The sequence below is a fragment of the Homarus americanus genome, unplaced genomic scaffold (assembly GCF_018991925.1).
Source record: "Homarus americanus isolate GMGI-L3 unplaced genomic scaffold, GMGI_Hamer_2.0 scaffold32871, whole genome shotgun sequence".
In the NCBI taxonomy this organism is placed as follows: domain Eukaryota; kingdom Metazoa; phylum Arthropoda; class Malacostraca; order Decapoda; family Nephropidae; genus Homarus; species Homarus americanus.
In genome coordinates, this window is record NW_024748870.1 from 3,204,767 (window position 1) to 3,225,041 (window position 20,275).

General features: G+C 37.1%; 1 protein-coding gene across 3 annotated transcripts in view; it reads right to left on the bottom strand.

Moving 5' to 3' along the window:
* Nucleotides 1-13,426: 13,426 nt before the first annotated feature.
* The window catches only part of LOC121853156 (TBC1 domain family member 16-like), a 28,951-nt gene continuing 22,102 nt past the window's right edge, over nt 13,427-20,275 (bottom strand). For all 3 annotated transcript variants that reach the window (XM_042347114.1, XM_042347115.1, XM_042347116.1), the window contains exons 10-14: nt 19,348-19,533; nt 17,004-17,148; nt 16,096-16,202; nt 15,093-15,309; nt 13,427-14,603 (exon numbers count right to left, since the gene is read on the bottom strand). In XM_042347114.1, coding sequence (XP_042203048.1) covers nt 14,400-14,603; nt 15,093-15,309; nt 16,096-16,202; nt 17,004-17,148; nt 19,348-19,533 — 859 coding nt within the window. In that variant the 3' untranslated portion in view covers nt 13,427-14,399. The remainder of the gene's footprint in view (nt 14,604-15,092; nt 15,310-16,095; nt 16,203-17,003; nt 17,149-19,347; nt 19,534-20,275) is intronic.

A 20,275-nucleotide genomic window follows, 5' to 3' on the forward strand; every position in this document is an offset into this window, starting at 1 on the left:
TATATATATAAACAAATCTATGGTTTGGATCTTACATGGCAAAACGTAAGATTATAGGTCAGGCGTTTTTGGCACAACAAATGCCTTTCTTCTGGAAAGTGAAAAGTAACATGCTTAAATGGTCAAGTTAATCTATAATGTTGAGATAATCTATGTAAAGGTGATCTAAAACTTATAGGCACAGCGTAACTGACGTTCTAAATTCGTTTATTTCAAGGGCCATTAATTAGCACTAATAATGCAGATTTTATAATTATCAACCCAGATCCTTAACCAGCATGTAAAGAAGTACCTTTGTATGAAACTGCATGAACTTTCCAATGCCACAATGATTAAGAGTTGTTGCTCATACGGTGAAGTCCCTTAAACTGATCTGATTATGAAATCAATCATTAACTTTGTAGCCTAAAGTTTTGGAATGTCTGAGAACCTTGGATTAAAATTTCCATGGATTCTACTGAATTCATATACAGTACAGTATTTACAAATCCAGCATGAAATGTTTTATGCTTGTCACATTTATTATCATCATCATTGTTGTTTTTAAACTGAGTAACAAAGAGCATGATAATACAACTGTATAAAAGTTGTTGTTTATTTACAGTTATTTAGCATATATTCATCTTACTCTTGTATGATAATGTTCCTGATTAGACCAAGGATTAACACATGGTAATGTTACTCAACCTGACCAAGCTCATCTCAGCATAAAAAAAAAAAAAAAAAAATGTTAGAGCTAAACTTGAGAGGCGTAGGTTTACAGTTGGGAGTCAAATCAAAGGATCCAGTAAGTCAACTTAACACACTTTTCATAGCCCTTACTAACCACTGGTATATCTGACAAGTAGCTGTTTTAGACAACTTTTCACTGATCTGTGTGTGACAGTGTTCCTGCCTCAATGCAAATATATCCCAGGACAAGACTTTTCTGCAGGAGACAATCTCACAAGTCACTTGATGATAACCTATAGGTCATAAATATAATAAATTTAAGTGTAGTAAGTCCTCGATGTATGCGATTTCACTCATATGCAAAAACCCTATTCCTACCAGGAATTCAATTTATGTGAGCAAGATTCGCCCTTATGCGGGTAAGTGTGTCGTCACCGAGCACCGAGTCTCGTGTTTTGTCGGGTACTGTTGGGCGTTGTGCCACTTGTGTGTCGCTCCCCGCCACAATGCGCTCAGTCTCGCACTAGCCCAAGTTCCGTATGGACTACTGCTCTATCGCTCCTGAGGAGTATTTCGTGATATGGTGTTTTTTGTACCCATTATCTGTATTTCTCCAGTAATATGACTTTCAAGCATCCTGCATTGTCTTCTCCTAGCCCGTCCACCCATGAAGAGGAAGAGAACAGCTGTAATACTACAATTAAAGTTATAAATTTTGAATTGTTGTGAGGCGGGTGAGGGAGCATCTGCACTTGGCCGTTACTACAACCTGGGTGAATCCACGATTCAAAATATTAGGAAGAATGCAGACAAGATACGAGGTGCTGTTCAGCATGCAACACTTCTTTCTGCCAAAATAACAACAAAGGTGAGAAATCCAGAGATTGAGAAGATGTTCTCAATGTACAATCAAAGACAAAAGTCGTATCGCGGTTTTGTCCGAAGATTAAATATAACTCGTGAAACATTATGAGAGCCCCCTACCACAAGGCAGATCTCACCAAAAGTTTCGCCCTTCGGCATATATTTTCACCAAATTTCACAACACGACTTTTGTCTTTCATTGTACAGTAGCTAAAACAATTATCTGTGCAGGTGGGGGTTGATATGCTTCGAAATTTTACGTGTGACTATTGACAGCCCTCATTTACCAAAATTTATCGTCCATGGTTTCATATTGTTTCCCCACAAAGTATGCACAGATAGTTGTTTTAGCTACTGTACATAGAGCATGAAAATAAGAAGAAAAGCAGACTTAGCAACACTGTGATTAGGGCTCAGGCTCTTAAAATTTATGAACACTTGTGTCAAGAAAAGGGTTCTGCCAACCCAAAACCCTTTATTGCTAGTAAGGGCTGGCTTGATAATTATATTAAGCGCCATAACCTGCACAATCTCAAAGTGACTGGGGAACAACAAGTGCGCATCATGTTGCTGAAGCCAAGTTTCCCGAGGAGATTCAAGCTCTCATAGCAGAGAAGGGGTATAGCTCTTAGCAGGTTTTCAATGCTGATGAAACAGGGCTATTTTGGAAGCAAATGCCATCGAGGACATATATCAGTAAAGAGGAGAAGGTTGCATTGGGCTTCAAGGCAGCGAAAGACAGGCATACTCTCCTATGTGGCAATGCAGCAGGAGACTGTAAGCTCAAGCCTGATAGTCTACCAATCCCTCAATCCTTGTGCATTAAAAGGATTGAGTAAGAATATGTTGCCTGTTCATTGGGCAGCCAATAAGAAGGCCTGGGTAACTGGTTAGGTATTTGAGGACTGGTTTACCAAACATTTTGCTGTGGAGCGGTACTGCCGGGAAGCTAATCTTGCATTCAAGTGTTGCTAATTCTGGATAATGCCCCTGGACACCCAAAGCACCTCGATAACATCCACCCCAACATCAGTGTTGTGTACCTGCTCCCTAATACAACCTCACATGATCTAGCCATTTGATCAGGGGGTTATTGCCACATGTAAGGGCATATTACCTCAGGAGGACCTTCTCCCAGCTTCTGGATGAGTAGTGAAAATCTTATAATGTGAGGGATGCTATTAACAACACTGCGGCTGCATGGGATGATGTGAAATCATCTACCATGAACAGTGTTTGGAAAACCCAGTAGAAAGACACTTTGTGATTTTAAGGGTTTCCCTAAGTTTCCAACAACAGTGTATTAAGTTGTTGAAATAGGACGAAAGGTGGGTGGAGATGGCTTTGTTGACTTTAATGATGCAGATGTTATGAAACTGATTGATTCTCATGATGAAGAACTGAGTGTGGATGATTTCTTAGACATGACTGATCAAGAAATGGAAGAAGTTGCCCTAGAAATCAAAGACATGACAATGAAGAGGATGGCAACCTTTTTTTCAAATGCTGAAAAACTTGCACAGGACAGAAGCCTGCAGTTTAAACATGCATTAGAAGATATTCTTGCAGCCTACAAGGAGGTTTATGCAGAAAGGCAAACCAGACCACAATGCTGTAATTCCTAAGGCCTTCCACCTCCACCCATGACCCTGCTGCCTACCCAGGATCCTCAACCTCTTGCACACCCTCACCATTGGTGTTGTCTGATGAGGACAGCCTCCGTGATGTCAGCCCACTTGATGTCACACTCCCTGATATGGAATCCAACTTTGATGACCCTGCAAATGTCACTCCAACACCATCACCCACTATGTAAAAGCTCTACCACTACCTCCATCATCTCGTATACCCATGCTGATGTATCTGCTTTTATTGGTAAGTACACTTTACAGTACCCTTGCTTTATCTATTATTATTATTATTATTGTACTGATTTCTTTTATGGTTTAAATAACCAGAAATTGAGTTGAAAATGGGTATGGAACATTTCATTTTGGTTTATAGAACACACCCAAATTTTTTGCATTTAATTAAGTACAGTATTCGATAAATGCGAATTCGGTTTGTGTGAGGGTTTTTTGGAATGCATCCCTTGCATATATCAAGGACCTACTGCGTATTACAATAAATTTATATATTACAATCAATTCTCACTTCAGATGTTACATACATATCAAAGTGCACCAGTTAACAATACCTTAAATGCTGGGTTTGTCGAGCTCGACATTATTACTCACTTCGACCTATTAAATCATAACTGGTGATACATATACAGTACCTTACTATAATTTCCATATCAAGCTGCATATATAAAGGGCATCAATACTTTGATTAAATTAATAGTCTATACAGTGTTACTAGCACAGCAGAGATTTTTTTACTAGCTTTAAGATTTAATTAATTTGTGGGAAGAAAGCATTCCATGTAAAAATAAAAATACTATGCATTGGTCAAGGGTGAGTGTACCAAGTTATGGCTTTTTGAATAACTAATACTGTACCTCCTTGTTTTTTCTTCAGTAAAAAGAACCGATATTATTCTAAAGCAAATGAGTTTAGCAAAGTCTAGAGCTGTTATACAACATGAGTGATACAGCAAGTAACACCCTGTCACCTGTCTGGCCCTGGGTCTCATTACATCTCCACCATGGTGAAATACTGTAGTGGTGACACATGTAGCCACTAAAGATATCACCAGAGTACTGTACTTTCCAAGTATGGTAACAAAGTGTAATAAATCTCAAATCAACAGGGTTGTTTACAAGTTGCATTCACTAACTGGGGGTTGCATTAATAGAAAAGGGGGATTACATTCCAAGCCACAACCAAAGTCCCCCTTTTTACAAATTTATTTTAGTGTTATTGCTTTACTTGTGTTCTACAGCATAATGTAATCAAACCACTGAATGTTTATTTACTGATTACAATACTCAAAATTTGAATATGCAGGACAAAAGAGTATACTCCCACTCTTAATGAAATGTTTTAATTATGCGGTAAATTTGGTCATTTACGCGGCGAGCGACTGGAGAGGTCCAGAACGGCGCGCCATTTTTTACTCATGCCGTCCATTCTTGACCATACGCGGGAAGTGGCGCAGTGAGTGGTGCGCATTAGGTCGCTCTTACGTTATCGCTGACGTCATATGACGTATCGGACTGTGATTAGGCCACGCATCTTTACCACCCATGCATTCCCTCCGCCGCTAGCTGTGATTGGTCTAATGTAACATGACGTGCCCTGTCATCAGAGGGTAGAAGTCGCTGACCTAGCCGGGCCTGTCTCTTTGTTCTCAGTCCGCGTATACAGTTCTCTCTTGTGCCCGCTATTCCCCTCACAATGACTTCCGCGGGATCCCCACCACCCGAGAAAAACCTTGAACCTGGCCCAAGCCATGATAATGTGAAGGAAATCATCGAGTTGGGGGAGAAAATTAAGCTCATCCTTGACAAAGACCCAGACAAGCATCGGTATGAAGTGTCTAATAACCTTCTGTCGAAAGTTATGGAGCCGTATATCCAGATCTATCTCAACAACATCAATGCTAGTCTTCAATGTAGTATTGAGGACTTCCTTGCCCGCAACCCACCACAACCACAGCCAGCCCAAGTCAGTGATCCAAGTCAGTGATAGTGACAGTGAGGATATGGACTTGTAGGGGTTTGTCTGGGAGGCCCTGCAAACCTCTGCGAGTAGTGAAAGTGATTCACAGGAGGGCAACTAATCTGCCCTCTGCCTCGGAACCAGCCGCCATGCACATGTGCCAACCCAGCTTTTCTACTAAAGTAAATGTTAAAAAACCTTATATTATTGATATTTCTCTTAATTATTAATTGTGTGTGCATACCATCATAAAATTAACATGTTATTTTTACTACAACGTACGTATTGTGTCGGAAAAAGTGGAGTTTGGGGGTCGGCCCAGTCTCGTATTTCAATTAATCCCATATGTTCTGTTATTTCATTTACGCGTTTCTCGTTTTACGCGGACCTCCACGGGTTCAATTGACCGCGTAAATCCAGACTATACTGTATAAAAATTTTCATGGTTCATTTCACAAGCACTGCAGCTGTTTCACAATTTTCAAGAATTATTATCTTATACGTACTCTACTTAGTTTCCAGTGCTAACATCATCTTAGTTGGGGGATATCCATTAACAATTGAGGAAGTAAAATCAATGTTTCCAAACCAAACCACCAGGTGTATGCCACATGAGACACATTATACTGTACTACGTGGGCAAGACGAGAATCATGATGCACACACACACAAATGTACATACAGTACTGTACATGTATATGCAAACCTTCACCTGGTTTAAGTGAAATTTGATTTGTAAAGTAATTTATGTTCATGTGAATTCAATCCTTGTGCAGCCTGTGAAAGTGAGGGCAACTTGTATATCCCTGTATCACCATACTATACACCGTCATTCATAAAATGTGTAAATATACAAAATCACAAATCAAACACAAAAACCCAACACATTTCATCTCAAAACTACTGTACTTGGGAAAAAAATAACCATGGTAAAAATAACCATTGGGTAAAATAATGTATTAAAATTCAATCTTTGGATTAGTTGAAGATAATTTTTAAATCAATCTTTGGCTTAAATAATTAATGATATCATGTACATTATTTTCTTCCTCTTTTTATACTCCGCAGTACAGTACTGTACAGTAATATAATCTCCAGTTAGTGTTAACTATTTATTGTGCACTTGTGTTAAGCTGGAAGACTAAAGCACTTCACTTGACTTAATTTAAGAATTTAATAACCTGGGGTAACTGAAGCTTTTAGCCAACACCATGTACAACACAGTACTACAGTATCTAAATCCCTATTAAAGTTGCAATACTAAAATTACTATACAGTCAGTCCTCAACTTACGACGGGGTTAGGGACTGACGACCAAGTCGTAAGTCAAATTGGTCAAAAGTCGAAAATGCGAAAATAATACATAGAAAATCTAAAATGAGTGTCTCTTTTTCTTCTCAGCACCACGAGAACTCTCACTTTTATGCTTGCCAGCCATTTTAAAGGGAATTACATCCAAAATTTTGTCAGTACACAGCGCGATCACTAACGTCGGGACTCAAAAATATGTAATTTGAAAAATATTTTATACGACTGCGGTGGTCGTATGTCCGGGTGGTCATAAGTCGAGTACGGTAGGTCGTAAGTCGAGGAGTACCTGAGTGTATATTTTTTTCCTTCAAATTGAGGTGCAACTTAAAAGTGTTCTACACAGCATATTTAATGAGTGACAATATTTGACATACATGCAATAAAAAAACCCTACCTTCCACTTTGTGCAGTCTATTATCCATTAAAAAATAGCACTATGTGCAGGAAATTACCTCCCAACAAATAAGTTACATTACACTACAGACAAATGTATATGGTCTACAATTTACTTTGTCTAAACCCAATTATCTACACCTTCTATCGTAAAAATGTACTTGTATTGTCACATCAAAGACTGATCTAACTAAAAATTGGGAAGTTTACTGTATGCTATAACCCATTTCAAACTTGCATTAATAAATATTAAAAGCTATTATAATTTAAAAAAAATTCATGTGGCACTTATCAAGACTCACTACATACAGTACTTACAGCAACTTGTATCATATATTACTGTACTAGAGAATAACATTTAATGCAAGTTTTTATATAATACAATGTTATACAACTGGATATTGAGCAACAGCTCAACAACTTGTGAGTTGAGTCGAGTCTTCATGGATACTGAGACTATATGGCAGACGATATGTTGGATAATGGTTTTGTACTGTTTACACAACCAAATGTGTTGTGAGCCATCTCTCTGTATCACACAAACATTGGTTCCAAGTTTAAGTGCTTCAGTGTCTCATATTTCTAAAAATAATTAAAATGCCACAAATTAATGACTAGAACAACTTAACAGCACGAGATAAACTTTGGGAATAACTCACTACTAACCTTGCCTCAGTGTTACCATAAGAGGTGAGGTGCAGCATAACCTGGGGTGATGAAGACACTGGCACAAGTGATTTCAGCAATAGGACACCTCCCTCTCTCTGCTTAATAAACCTGTGCTAAAACCTATGGCACTTCCATCCTTACGAGACAAACACTGCCATCTTAATTGTCTCAAAGTGTCTTACAATAAATAAATAAATAAATAAATAAATATATATATATATATATATATATATATATATATATATATATATATATATATATATATATATATATATATATATATATATATATATATATATATATATATATATATATATATATATAAATGAAATAGGAATATCTTCTTCATACTAATCTAAAATAATTTGTATGGAAAGAGAATCATACTTAGCAGCTATTTCACAGGTTGACATAACATTAAGTATGCCACACTCTTTGTACAGTGAAACCTCTATTTAACGGACTATTTGGAGAGGAAAGTCCATTATACTGAGGGTCCATTAGATATGAAATCTCCATCTCACGAACTATATAGATGAAAATCCATTATATCGAGGGTCCGCTATATGTGAAATGCCCCCATCTAACGGATTATATGGAGAGAGAAGTCCGTAATATGGAGATTTCAGTATATATTATTTCAATCACATACAATACTCAGATGAAGCTAAAACTATAATATCCCAAACAAAATCTTACTGCCTTCATACTGTAGTGTATAAGTATACAGTATAAGTTATCTCACCCACTGGCTGTATGTATGTCAGACACACCATCAATAACAGTTACAATAAAATATAATTATTTCTTATAAAACTAAACAATGTTCAACTGAAAAGATAAAGGATAGATATGATATTTAACAGAACTCATAAAAAGTCTTAAGTCTTCATGATAAAATATATTCCTATTTATATAATGAGCAAAATAATCTTGATATGTAAATAATATGTACGCTCTATTATGACAATGCATAAATAATGTTTAGTATCATATACTTCAGTTCTGATACCATTGTGATATATTTTTTTATTAAATAAACTTCAACTTATTTGGAAATGAGGCAATTGTATCGTATGATACCACCAAAATAATGAAGACGTCCTTAATCTTTTAATTATTGTTTGCATGAAAAGTCTTAGTTTAATGCCACATTTGTATTTACTAATAGACATATTAGGCGAACAGAATAGTAAGGGCTTATCCCTGAATAGAACAGCAAGGGTGTATGTCTGAATAAATCAACTCGGCTCAATTTTCAGGCTGTACTCAATGTTTTCTTATGGGGATTGTACCATGCTGGAGACATATCCACATTGCCTGACATCATTATCTGATAGAGGAATGCTGAAGCTATTGACAGACAGAAAATAGGAAATTGAAAAACCCTGTGATATGCCCTTGCCATTGTAAACGCCTCATATACAATGCTCTACTTATATTTATATCCAGTATAACCCACTTCTCACTAACTAAATAATTCTCCAGGCTAATACTTCCTTCCCTCTCTCAATCCATTTACCTCAGTCTTAGTTTCCCCTTCATCCACTCATACAGTACTGTACAGTTCCTCAACATCCATTCTACCCCTACATTCATACCACATATAAATGCTATTCTGTTTCTTTATCAATCACTCCCTCCTACACTAGTCATACTTTTCTGTTTTTGTTTTTTTACTGTATATCTCTGTTCTACATTCATATAATTGGCTATGTCAAACCATGATTTGTAAAAGCCTCTGCCACACTGTCAAGTCATAATATTTAACTTGGTAACTTTCCCTACATACATATCAACATATTCCCATTCAACAATACCCTGATTAGAGTTGATTCAATTAGCACTCTTTGTTACCTAGGAACCAATCTAGAGCTCTCAATAGGGTATATTGCTCTATATCAGTAACCCCAATATCTCCATTTTTAATTCCTCACCTGCACTGAATATTCTACCCCAAATAATCAAAATCCTGAGCCTTCACTTAGCTCTCTGTCAATCCACACTTCATGATTCTATTTGCTACTCTTAGATATAACATTACTGGTGATGTTAGAATCTTCAGCACAAACTTTCAAACTGCATTAAAAATCTGGTAGTTTTATAAGTTCAGTGACCCCTCGTTTAACGAACACCTCGGTTAACGTAATTTCGATTAACGAACTGCCTTCCATAAGGATCTTCAATTCGGTTAATGAAGTTCTTACGAACCGACCTCAACATGTTTTCGCTTGCACTGACCGGGCAACCAGCTTTAGTATCAGTCCGCCAATACATTAATCGGTTCTAGGGCTTAAATTCCTTACTATTTTCGTAAATATCAAGAAGTTTATACTATTCAATAATTTTAAAAGTTTAATATTCAATTTCTTAAGTCACTAGTGACTAGTTTAATGAGCGGCATCCAGCCTCTTAACACAGCAAACAGGAGTTAGTCTCTCTCTGTTTTCACTGGAGGTAACATCTTGCTTGACTCTCTCTTCAACTAAACGCTTTTTTTCTGTGTTTCCAAGCAAATTATTGGTCATTTTGAAATATATTTTACATATTGACAATATATAATGCAGTGCAGTGTTGATTTAAAGAAAATAATCTTGAATTACACCAAGAGAGCTAAAATTTTATGGGTGAAATGGCGCCATGGGGTGACTTCTCTTCCACCCTAATGCCTTCTCTTCTTCCTTCTCCTCCACCCCCATTCTAAATCCCATCATCATCATCATCATCATCCAGGAGCCTTCTACAAACACACCTCAAAGTAAGTGAACTTTTCTACCATTTTTGTTGAATTTAGGAAATTTTCAGTGAGCTGGAACCAATTACCCAAAAACCCATTGAAACAATGGTTTCGGTTAACGAACGACCTTCTGGAACGGATTGAGTTCGTTAACGGAGGGGTCACTGTTGTTTGATCACAAAACAGTACATAAACTGTACTTCCGGTAGTCACCTAGTTATCTTCCTTCGTACAAAATTATCAGTAGATTTTCCCCCAAATTCTGGCATTTCCTCCTCTGTATCATTTCATTTTTAAAAGTTGAGTAGCTAACAATACTAAAACAGTACAATACAGTTTAATTGCAATCTCTGCCACCAAGCTATTAAATTGTTAACTTGTTTGTGCTGACATACACCTATTCTTCTCGTAGAAAACCACATTACTCCCAGCAGCTTCCCCAAATGACATTTACTCTCAACATCTTTCTGTTTACTAAACCTCTTCAAAGACAATCAATACAGTGAAATACTCCTTAGAACTGACTCCCCTCTGTTAGGTGGGGGTTTTGCATCTAACAGACCCTCGATATAATGGACTTTCATATCTATATAGTTCGTTAGATGGAGATTTCACTGTATTCAAGCATTATCAGAACAATCCTTAACATTTTCACAAGTTTTATTCTCATGGTAAACAACTAGCCTGTATGTGTGTTTTAACATCATCTCACTTTCTCATCTGTAATTTCAAAATTCTTTCTCAAGTCAATATCATTCATTCTCCTTCCAACACAATTGTACACTAAAATGCTTTTAAAATGTCTTTATTCATTTTTAAAACCATTTACTATATGAAACATGAAGCCATCTGTGCACAGTACCATCATGACTTCTGCTTCTCAATCTATTTACGAAACTTTGTAAAATTCCACTTCTCAGAAAGTCTTTCTCTGCTTAATTTTCCAGCAAATGTTCACATCTTTCAACCAATTTCCCCTTCTCTAAAACCTACATTAATTTTCATATAAATATAACTCCTCTATTTCGCATTTCTTGAAAATAATCATGCCATATATTACATGCACTGCTTGTCCCCCAAAACACTCCATCATCTATGTCTAGTAACTTCTCCATTATTTTACTAGTGTTTTTTAGCCTCCTGCCAAAACACAATAAATATATGAAACTTTGAAAATAATCATGAGCGTCCCTTAGTTCACCCCAATGTCATGTATACCAACTTGTACTAAATCTAGTCTGATGAAAGTGTTTATTTCAGGAGGCTGGCTCAGCAAGTACAGTATATGTGTAATGTCAGATCGGTTTTAGCTCTGCAAGAATATAATGTCAGATCGGTTTTAGCTCTGCAAGAATATAATGTCAGATCAGTTTTGGCTCAAGAAGAAAGTGAAATGTCAGATCAAGCTTCCACCAGTAATGACTAGTCCAGTATTCACCCATAAACAAACATAAGCATCAGTAAAGTTGCATTTACTATCACAAATGACTCCAGTAATTAGTGATGGGGATATTACATAATTTAGTGACAAGAATCCAGAAAACAAGAAAATATCTAAACTTACTAACCCAATAATACAACAGCAATTAGACAACACACTGACATGGCAGATATTTTTTGTCTGCCGGCTCATTGATTTATTTTTTATTGCAATATTGTTGAAATGAGAACTCAGTTGGGTGAGGATGCACATGTATGCCGTGAGGGTGCTTTAACATCATCCTAAGTTCAGTGAAGGAGTGAGAGGAATGTTGTGCATAAACAATTTATAGAGAGAGTAAGAGGAGGAGGAAAATAAGTTGGAAAATAAGAAAAAATAAAAGCTGAATCATCTATCCCAATAAAGGGAATAATGCTTTTTTTATAATTATTAATTTGCAATGATTACATTAGAAACCTCATGTACAAGAAATGGAATTGTCATGTACCCGGGCTAAATTTAAGTGGGTTTTTTTCTGCATTGCAATAAAAATCACAAAAACACACTCCATATCATTCACCCACAGTTAAAGACTAGTGCAATTTTCAATAAAAAAAATCAGTGCTTAACAATTCACATCATCCTACTACAGTACAGTATATTTTAATCCTTTGTATCACTTATATAAAAGGGACTTAATATTCTTTAATCTCATAATATGTAATTAAAAAAAAATCATTTCAAACAAATATAAAGTACAGTCAACCCTCACTTTACGCGGTCCCACATTCCGCGTTTCTACGTTTACGCGGTGCCCTGCCAGAACCCAGGATGCTCACATTCCGCGGTGGGTGTACCCCATTACACGGGTGAAGTATAATTTTTTTATTTAGCTCATAAAATTCATACAAATTATCCACCCAGAATATAATTTACATTGCTGGAATTCTTACAATTTGATGATCATTTTGAATATAAACATCATAGATTTTGCATTAGACATACAAATTTTAGATATAATGTTTACTCTTGAGTAAATATGTTATCTTTTGTGCAAAATATATGATATTTACAGTGGGGTATGCTATAACGAACGGATCCTACTACGAATATTCCTATAACGAACGGTTTTACCTATAAAATTGAGAATGCTATAACGAACGAAACTCCTACAACGAACATTATTTAAAAAAAAAAATTTTTTTTTTTTTTTTTACTAATTTATTGTTTTTTTATTACAAATATTAATGATATTCTTTATTTCAGGGGTTTAGATGCATATTTATGCACTTTTTTACAATTTTTACAATTTTATATTATATTTTTCAGTGTTAAGTGGTTGTATTTGGGGGCCTGGAACGGATTAATCCTATAACCAACGAATGCTATAACGAACAAGGTTCTAGAACCAATTAGATTCGTTATAGCATACCCCACTGTATATTCAAAATATTCCTGGTCTTACAAGGAATCCAGCAATGTCAATTATATTATCCTAACTTTAGTTTGAGGTATTATTTATTACTATACCTGGTTTTCCCCCCAAAATTTCTCAGAGGGAAGAGCCAGCAGTGTAGTGTGAGAAGAGGGGGAGGGAGTCGTGTCCATTATTTGAATGGACATTAACTTGGCGACTGTATTTCTCTTAAGTATTAATTGTGCGCATGTACCATCATAAAATTAAGATGTTATTTTTACTAGAACATAGGTACAGTATTGTGTTGGAAAAAGTGGAGTTTGGGGGTCAACTGGTCTCTATTTCATTTAATCCCATATGTTATGTTATTCACTTTACGCGTTTCTCACTTTCCGCGGTACCCTGTGGGTTACATTAACCGCGTAAAGTGAGGGTTGACTGTACTGTACTGTATGGCCCTAAGACATCTATCTCTTTTGAAACATCTTTTAGGTGCTAGTATTGTTCTCTTCAGATATTACTTTTCTCTGTTTAGGAACTAATTATCATTTTTCTTTTGGTATCTTTCTAATAATTTCACATACAGTCAACTACTAAGGTCCGTTCGCCCCTTCCCCTGAACCACAAAACCCGAGATTTGGACTAGTGAACCTGAAGCAGTAGATTGATACATTATTCTGTCCATAAATGCTTCAGATACACGAGTCTGAATCTTTGGGTTCATGATTCAGGAGAGGCGACAGGAGTTTATTGGGTGACTGTACAGTATTATTTATGTCTCAAGCTTTACCATGTTAACTCGTTTAAAAAAATCATCTCCATCTTTGTACCATCTCTGCTTTGCTCTCCTGTTCGATGTTTCAACTTATGCTATCTATTAGCCTGTCATTCTGTATATCCAAACACACTATGAAATATCACCCTCTATTCTCAAATCCTTCTCTTTCTTTTTCTCTGTCACTGATCTATCTCTCGCCTGAAGCTTGTCCTCAACTTTTCTTTTCTCATTCCCTGATTTACTCTATGTACTGTATCTCTTATTCTATCAGAGTACATTTATTATTATACCTTAATTTTGAAATACAGTTCTATAATATTCAAAGCAATGTTCTATAATTTTTGTGTATTTTCTAAATCCCTATCAAGATGTCTTCAGTAAGTCTTTTAATATATTACCTTCAGCTGCTCTGTAACACTCATTTTATATATTTCCTCATACTGTACTATGTATCACCTGCTGCACCACCTACCTATCATCATTCCTCCATCTCACTTGCATAAAACCAGCTGATGAAGCACTTTCCTGGTGGTGTGTCAGGAAGCAGTGCTGGAAGGGTCGTTTGCAGAGGAAGAAGATGACTGGTTAAGAGGGCACGGTTTATTATCTAGATGTCCTTTACACGTCACAACAGGTACGTGGCCAGAGTCCCACATTCCTGGACCACAGAGTTCACACAGTCCCATTAACGTGCAGGGTAAGTGGCTCATGCTACGGTACTGGTGTAGAAGTCCCCGAGCCTGTGGAAAAAACAACAGGGTAATGATATGAGATTAACTTTTTCTTTTTCTTCTTTAAGAGTTCTGTGCATACATTTGTTTCTTTATCTATTAAGCTTTTAATGTACTCAAGACTGATATATTGCAAGACAAAATCAACAGCAGACTCAGATTTTTTTATTCCATGAAACACACCAACTATCAGATAGGTACTCAATGGGCAGACAAGGCTCAAGACAGTGGATGGATAAAGGCTAATAATGAACATATATACAGTATGGTAAACAACTGTATGCATACAGATAAGGGTCCAGTCAGGAGATATATTCGGATCACCTGAAGAAGATTCGCCACCCCAGCTCATTTGACCAGAAGATTATAACCTAACCTAACACTATTTGGGGGGATGAGGTCAGGTTAGGTTACCATTAAGGAGGTTACCCTTTAGGTGAAAATAGCTAGGATGGAGAGTCTTCTTTAGGTGATCCATAAAGAGCCTTAATAGTTCACCTTTTTCAATGCCATTTGACCGTCCATATGATTGGCTAATGAAGTGAAGTACAGTAATGTCTCGTCGGGTCGTAGATTCTGGTCCACAACATCCTTTCCATACATGCTTACAATGGCCACCACCAGAAACAGGTGGAAGTAGTCTGTTTGGTAGTTACTCCAACATGCTTCCCACATGGATAAAGCCTGATTCTCATCAAATTCTCGCTTGAAGCAACTGGAGTGATGAATAGGTGAGGAGAAAAAAGAAAAAGAAGTTCATTTCCAAAAATTCACTTGATCTATTACTGAAGCAAGACAAATACATAATTGAGAGTCAACAGTTCAAAATACATAAAGATGCATTAGTAATATGTATGATTTCAGTTAACAGGCCTAAAACAGTAAAAACTTAATTTAACAAATTCTAGCTGTAACCAACTTTTAGTTACATGAAGACATTAATGGAAGGACTGGAGTGTGAAATCCCATTTTATGAATTAGGGGAGGAAGCAAGTGACATTTAAGAGTGAATCTTCATCATCACCATCAACGTTTTACAGTCATTTTCCACTCTTGTGTAGGTTTGCCATGATTACCTGATGGCAGTTTTTCAACTCTAATGTCATTTCTTACCTTTCCCCAAACCATTCTTGTTTACCCCTGGCTCTCCTCCCCTCCATATTTAAACTCGCGCACCACTTAACCTAATTGCTCTCCCCCATTCTCTCCACATCCCCAAACAATCTAAACCTATCTCTATGAATAACTTTGCCAATGCTACAATCTCAATACCTAGCTGCCCTCTTAGCAATGAACAAAGTTTCCTATCTTTCAGTGCCACATTGAACATGACCATTCTCATTTCAGTTTACTCAAGCCTGCATGTCATCCTCTTTACCCCCCATGTTTCAGTGCCATACAACTTCACAATTTTCATGCCATAACACTCATTATTCTTCACTCACACTCCCTCTTAACAGCCTTTACAGGTTGTATTTATTAAGTCCAAACAATAACGTACAGAAGTATCCAGCGATGACAGAACAGAAGGTCCATCCCATCTTGCTGTTGCTGCATGTGCTCGAAGAAGCGCGGTGTCATGAGGTGTAATAATTCTCTCAAGTAACTCTGGAAAAACCAATGAGGGAATAATGTAAAATCAATTGTATCAGTAATAATCATCAACATCCAATAATACACCTAGACCCCGACTTACGACGGGGTTAGGGACCCAAGTCCGACATGGTCGTAAGTCCGACATAGATAATTTTTTTTTTTTTTTTTTTTAAATAAATAATCTACAATGAAATACAGTACAGTAAAAGTAATGAATAATGAGGAATGGATACAGTACAGTGAAAGTAATAAATAATAAGGAATGGTTACAGTGTGACTGAGCACTTACCTTTAATGTAGTCAGCTGAATGCACATGGGGCCCCCATAATTTTCTAATTATACATGGAGACTACATACTGGAAACGTTTCGGTATAGAAAATGCGTGTCATTTGAAGAAAACCTTTTTTTTTTTTTTTTTTTTAATAAAAAATCTGCGGCGGTCGTAAGTTGAAGCAGTCGTAAGTCGGGGTCTAGGTGTACAACTGAATGAGTTTTTAGTTTATGACTACAAACAGTCCATGAGTTACAAACAGGATCCAAATACAGTATATTCATCATCAAAGTCTGTAAATAAAATCCATTTCTTACATTACTTTCATTATTCTATACTATTTAACATCACTTTATTTTACAGTATTTACATTATTTCTTATGTATGAGATATTATTATTATTATTATTCTGTATAGACAGGGTTGTGCTTTAACCTAACCTAAACTATGGAATTAACACTATTCTGACTTACGAACAGGGTCCAGGAACGTAACATGTTAGTAACTCAGGGACTGCCTGTACTGTATTTATTCCCTTACCAAGTTCTTTTCCATGTCCTCATCCTTGGGTGATGTGACAAAGATGGTCTTGCTCATTAAGCCAGTGAAGCACCAGAAGACATCAGCCTCATTGCGCACTTCAGCCAATATTGGGGCAAGTATATCAGACATGCCTTGTGTATACCTGTTAAAATGAACAGCAGACTTAAAGTGCAACATACAGTAAATTTACAACTGACTTAAAATGCAATAAATATAAAACTGATCTAAAATGTAAAATACAAAAAATATACAACCGACTTAAAATACAATAAATATATATATGACTGAGTTCAAGAGTCTGAGTTTCAGGGGTTCGTGGAGCAGCAGGAGAGGCGACATGACTTTTGAGGGTGACAGTAAACTATACAATACTATAGTAGACCCCACGCACCCACAGCGTATCCTCATCCTCTGTTCGCACTAAGGCATTGCCTGTGACGCAGCATCTCATGTTGTACTCTCAAAACTTTAGTGTTTCTGTGCTAGTGCTAGTGATGCTAGTGGAGTGAAATGTAAAAGGCAGAAGTCAGTGATGACCCTGACAAAGAAGTTGAAATATTAGACAAGTTAAAGGAGGGGATGAGTGCTGCCGTGGCTGGTCAGTTGTTTGGTGTGAACGAATCCACAGTGCGGTACATAAGAAAGATAAAACAAGCAATTCGTGATTCTGTTCAAGCGAGTGCTCCAGCAAGTGCAAAAGTGGAGCAGGTTGTTCGTGACAAGAACAGAGTAAAAACAGAAAACCACTGAACATTTGAACTGAGAACCAGCACTGCAAAAATGTTCCGATTAACAGCAACGTGATTCATGAGAAGGCCAAGAGTCTTCGTGCCCATTTTTATGAGTCAACAGGTGGTGAAGGGGCTGGTGCAGCTACTGAACCAACTTTTAGCGTTGGTTTGAGAATTTTAAGAAAAGATTCTCTCTCCATAATGTGAAGCTGACTGGGGAGGCTGCATCAGCTGACCACACAGCCGCAGACGCAATTCCCACAAAGTTAAAGAAAATTATGAATCTGGTCTATATTGGAAAAAGATGCCTAGTAGAATGCACATAAACAAGCAGGAGAGGCATGCCCCTGGGTTCAAGGCAGCCAAGACAGAGCCAAGAAGAAACAACTTCCAATCATGATGTTTTACAAGAAAGAAACAGCCGCTTGCCCAACTGATTCATCCCCACCCTCCTCACTCAGTCAGCTGCTACCGCCGCTGCTCCACCCTCCTTCTCCCAGCCATCTGCCACCTCACCACCCGCCTCCCGGCCACACGTCACCTCCCAGCCGCGTGCCTCTCCACCAACCACCACTGCATCACCCTCTTCCATCAGTGCTCCTGATAATCCCCCTATGCTTCAGTAACCAGATGTCTCCCTATGTATGGTGCATCACCTCATCGAGCTCCAAACTTCCACATAGGAATGTAAGTGGTACAGTATTGGTGACTTTAAGTTTCTCATACACAGTATAAGTATACTGTACAGTACAGTACAGTACAATAGTGCACTAAGGAAGTTGCTATTCGCAGTTTTGCCAATTGGCGCCATTCCTTGGAACCTAATCCCCCCCAAAAAACATGGGTTTACTGTACTAGGAGCACTGTCTCATGAATGAATGAATCAATAATGGCACCATCCTCAGACCTGATGGTTGGCAGCCAGAACCTAAGGTATCATTTCAGGTGCTGTCAGGTTGTGTTTACCAATCCAACCAACTTTGTTTTCTCTCCAAGGACATGACTTTTAATTTCATTCATCCATTCCAGTTTGCACAGTCAACTACTGAAGTCCATTTGTCTCTCTTCCTGAACCATAAACCCCAAGATTCAGACTCGTGAACCCGAAGCAGTAAACAGATACATTATTCTGTCCATAAATGCTTCAGATTCATGAGTCTGAATCCTGGGTTTTATGGTTCAGGAGGAGAGATGAATGGACTTTAGTACAGTAGTTGACGGTACTTTCCCAAGCCTTTCATCTATTAATATCTGTACTGTACTATCATAATCCTCTCTCTCTCATTACTGTACATGAACAAAATTAGTATTTAACTTTTTCTTATTCTGCAAATTACCACAACTTCTCTCATTGTTCTAACCAATTAATGTTACATACTTTTTTCCAGTACAGTAAATTTTATCTGAACATTTTCCTGTAACATAATATTTTGAAACCCTTGGTCTTCTGATGTCTGTTAAAATGGTACAAGCCTTTACCCTGTGTAACTGTACTGGCTCATCATGTATCAAGAGAGGATAAACGGTGCTGGGTAAACAATTTCTTAATATCATTTCTGAAGACATATTAAGTAACAGAACTTCCAACTATGTACACTACAAACACTGACCCCATGACTGGATTGTGTACAGCAAAGTTCAAAAGAATCCTCTTCATCTTCTCCAAGTTGGGGTTATCGTTGCCGGCAAAGCATGGATTAGATCTGTCAGTGCGCACCACATCTTTTTCAACTGTGCACTGAACATTTCTTCTGAACCAATCCAGTTCTTCACCTGACATGTTCTCTCTCATTGTGCTGAAAAATTGGTGAAATGATAAAATCAAACACCCCGTGAGTCACAAGTCATGGACTGAGGATGAGTTTTCGATCTATGACCAAGACATGAGTGACTGAACAGAGTCCACCAATTACTGTGGGTAAACCACCTTAGTGATGGTATCCAATATTAAATGACTCATGCATTTGTTGTCTATGCTTATTGAGAGTCTAACTCCTGACCAAGTATCTTCAAAAGTCAAACAGTCAACCAACACACTGGACAACTTGAAAAGCTCGGGAAGTACTGGGTGAAAGAGCTGTATTGGCTGCAATTTAATATTTACATGAATAACATACAGTATTATCACGGAACTCTTCTATGGAGTGTTCAACATGCTGGGGTCTACCCAGGAACACGGCCATAAACATAGTTAACAATGTAATTCTTCTGATGATTCTCCCATTGTATTTACACTACAAATTGATCTATAATATGATACAAGGTCACAAATGAAGGCTAATTTTCTCATAATAAACTCTGTGACCTTAAAAAAAAAATTGACGAGTGAACAAAGACATTATCACAAACAAAAGTAAAGCTACTATAATATATAATATTTCAATATCTGGATTTTTTTCACATTAGCTATCTGATCTACACACAGGTTTCCTATTCATGATTGTCTGTTATTTCTACCACTTCTTTACCTTTAATCACACATTCACTTCACAACTTATTTCAAATTTTTAGTACTTTATGTACAATGAAAGACAAAAG